General features: G+C 34.9%; 1 protein-coding gene across 1 annotated transcript in view; it reads left to right on the top strand.

Moving 5' to 3' along the window:
• The window catches only part of LOC107740168 (actin-binding LIM protein 3-like), a 67,827-nt gene that overhangs the window by 39,953 nt on the left and 25,333 nt on the right, over positions 1 to 2,541 (top strand). Inside the window, exon 5 of the mRNA XM_016552514.1 lies at positions 1,811 to 1,937. Coding sequence (XP_016408000.1) covers positions 1,811 to 1,937 — 127 coding nt within the window. The remainder of the gene's footprint in view (positions 1 to 1,810; positions 1,938 to 2,541) is intronic.

Raw genomic sequence — 2,541 nt, 5'->3', positions numbered from 1 at the left:
CATATTTTTACTTAAATAATAAATTAAGAAAATGAAAGAAAAACTATGCAACAAGTAGCCTTGTATGCAGAGTTTCGGTTCATTTTTATGCTGCGCGAAAGGAAACCAAGACGACAGAAAACGGCATCCTATTTTTCTTTAGGCCTATTTTACAAAAGCACAAAGATTTGTTTGTATTGTGAATGTAGACAAATAAACGCAAACCTTTTACAATTCTTATTATCTTTATGACTAAAGGAGTAGTTGCTTCCACTGTTAGAAGGAAAAAATTCAAGTGATTGCGCCGGTGCCGCAAGTGCGCACACAGTTAAGCTTTGCTACCTTGACAATAATGCAGCCTGTTCATTATCATAATAAAATACAGTCAGTCACACATATGGAAAAAAACACACTGCTCAGTATGTAGTAAAATCTGTGCCGTTAAGCATTATCACCATATCGTCATGATGTTATGCAAAACATTTTGTTTCACGAGGATATTGGAACGCCAGTGAAGTTGGTTACATAATAATATTTTGGCATTCAAATAGATCGAATATGGAAACATTTGTTTTTGTCGAATGAGAGACTCAGCGTTTATATAGCTATTGCTTGTTATATTTTTAATTCTTGTTCATTTATAAATACTGTTAAATTGAAAGGATTTGTTGTGAGGGGAGGTTAGGAGTGAGGGGAACTAAAATAGCCTAGCTATGTTTACAGTGTTTATTATAATGTTTGTAAACATTTCGTGTCGGCATTAGGCCTGAATGAAATAATAAAATGCGACTTATACGCGATTATGCTTTTTTTCTCTCTAAAAAAATTTTTTATTCACGTAGCGTATTTTAGCCATGCAGCAAACCTTTTAAAATATTTTGATAAATTAGACCCACTGAAAAATAAATAAATTACTTTTTAAACCGTTTAACTGATTGTAATAATCGGTCAAAATTCTTATGGTTGGTTAACGGTTAACCGGTTAAAATGAGCATCCCTATTAGTTAGTTTTCTTTTTATCACAACTAAGTCAACATAATAGTGAATCTTAAATAATTTAATTACTTTGGTTACCATTTTTGCCATGCCACCTGTTCCTTCTAACATCAAAAACGGGTTTAATATGAAATGCTCAATCCTTCTCTGAGCAATGGCTAACTTACTTTAGCTTTTTATTTCCATCCTGTGAAGTTCCATCCTGTTTGAAATCCTCTTAATAGTCTTGGCATTGTGTTAATAATCAAATTTAAGTGCCTGAGCTTGACCAGATTAGGTTTTTGAAAGTCTGGCAAACCCTTTTATAGAAATACCTGTTTCAATAACAACAAAATCATATTCAGTTTTTTTCCCAAGTTACTTGAGTTACTACATAACAAAAATGAGCCATCTTCTGTTTCTCTTAAGCACTTGTAATCACAGCTGCTACAGGGAAATGGAGGAAAGAAATTGTTGGAATATAAGAGTTAACATCTATCTCTGTGTAAAGATTGACCTGACTGATCGTGAAGGTGAACTGAAGAAAGCTGAGCTCTGTGTCACGGTGGAAATAATCTAAACATAGCTGAACATCCTCCAAATAAAAACAAATGATGCACTGACCTTTCTGTGCTCAAAATCCTGTTACAGCCATATATCATATGCTGGCCTACCCTGCCTACACAGCTCAATAAAGTGTGTGTTTATTTCTGCTAACTTAACCTTAATACCGATTTATTGATTTGTATTGTATGTGTTTTTTATAAACCTGTCAAGGCCGACTGGACACAGGAAAGACTTTTGAACCTTAAGTCCATTATATAACCTCTCTTCTCTTCCTTATGGCTCTTTTTAGACTGTGCAGGTTGTAAGGAGGAGATCATACAGGGTCAATCTCTGCTGGCGTTAGAGAAACAGTGGCACGTCAGCTGCTTCAGGTGTCAGACCTGCGGCCTGGTCTTGACGGGAGAGTACATTAGCAAGTGAGTGAACACTCCTTCTGTTGACCTGCTGGCTTTCTTTCAGCCACACATTGTGTTGCACAAAGCAGCCTCTTTTTTTGTGTTTGAAACCAGTCTGTTCATTTAATAAATATTTAATAGCAATTTCCCTAATATTTTACACATTCACTTCCAGTAATAGGCCTTTGTATCATTTGTATACATGGATATAAAATATGTGGATAAATATACAATTCAGAAATTTGTGTGAACACTCTCTCACTATATATAAACTACCGTTCAAAAGTCATGTGACACTAAAGACTTGGAGTAGTGGTGCTAAAAAAAAAAGTAAATATTAAAATAGAAAATAGTTAATTTAAAGGGTCATGAAACCCCAGACTACTTTTTCTGAGATTTTAGCAGAGGTGTTTGTGTTGCACATTATAGAAGACAATGTTAGCATCCGATCATTTTAACTGTTTGAGAAACTGGTTAATTTTAAGCGTTTTTGCGCTATTTTCATCTTCCGGGTTTAAAATCTACATCGTGTTGACGTCACAATTTGTGACGCGGCAAAGGACTATAGTACATCGATGACGCGTCGGTGTCTATTAAATTATTCATGAGACTGCGTGTTCTTATC

The sequence above is a fragment of the Sinocyclocheilus rhinocerous genome, unplaced genomic scaffold, assembly GCF_001515625.1.
Source record: "Sinocyclocheilus rhinocerous isolate Xijiao unplaced genomic scaffold, SAMN03320098_v1.1 scaffold584, whole genome shotgun sequence".
NCBI lineage: Eukaryota > Metazoa > Chordata > Actinopteri > Cypriniformes > Cyprinidae > Sinocyclocheilus > Sinocyclocheilus rhinocerous.
The sequence above is the reverse complement of the archived record's forward strand: the minus strand, read 5'-3'. Positions and strand labels throughout refer to the sequence as shown.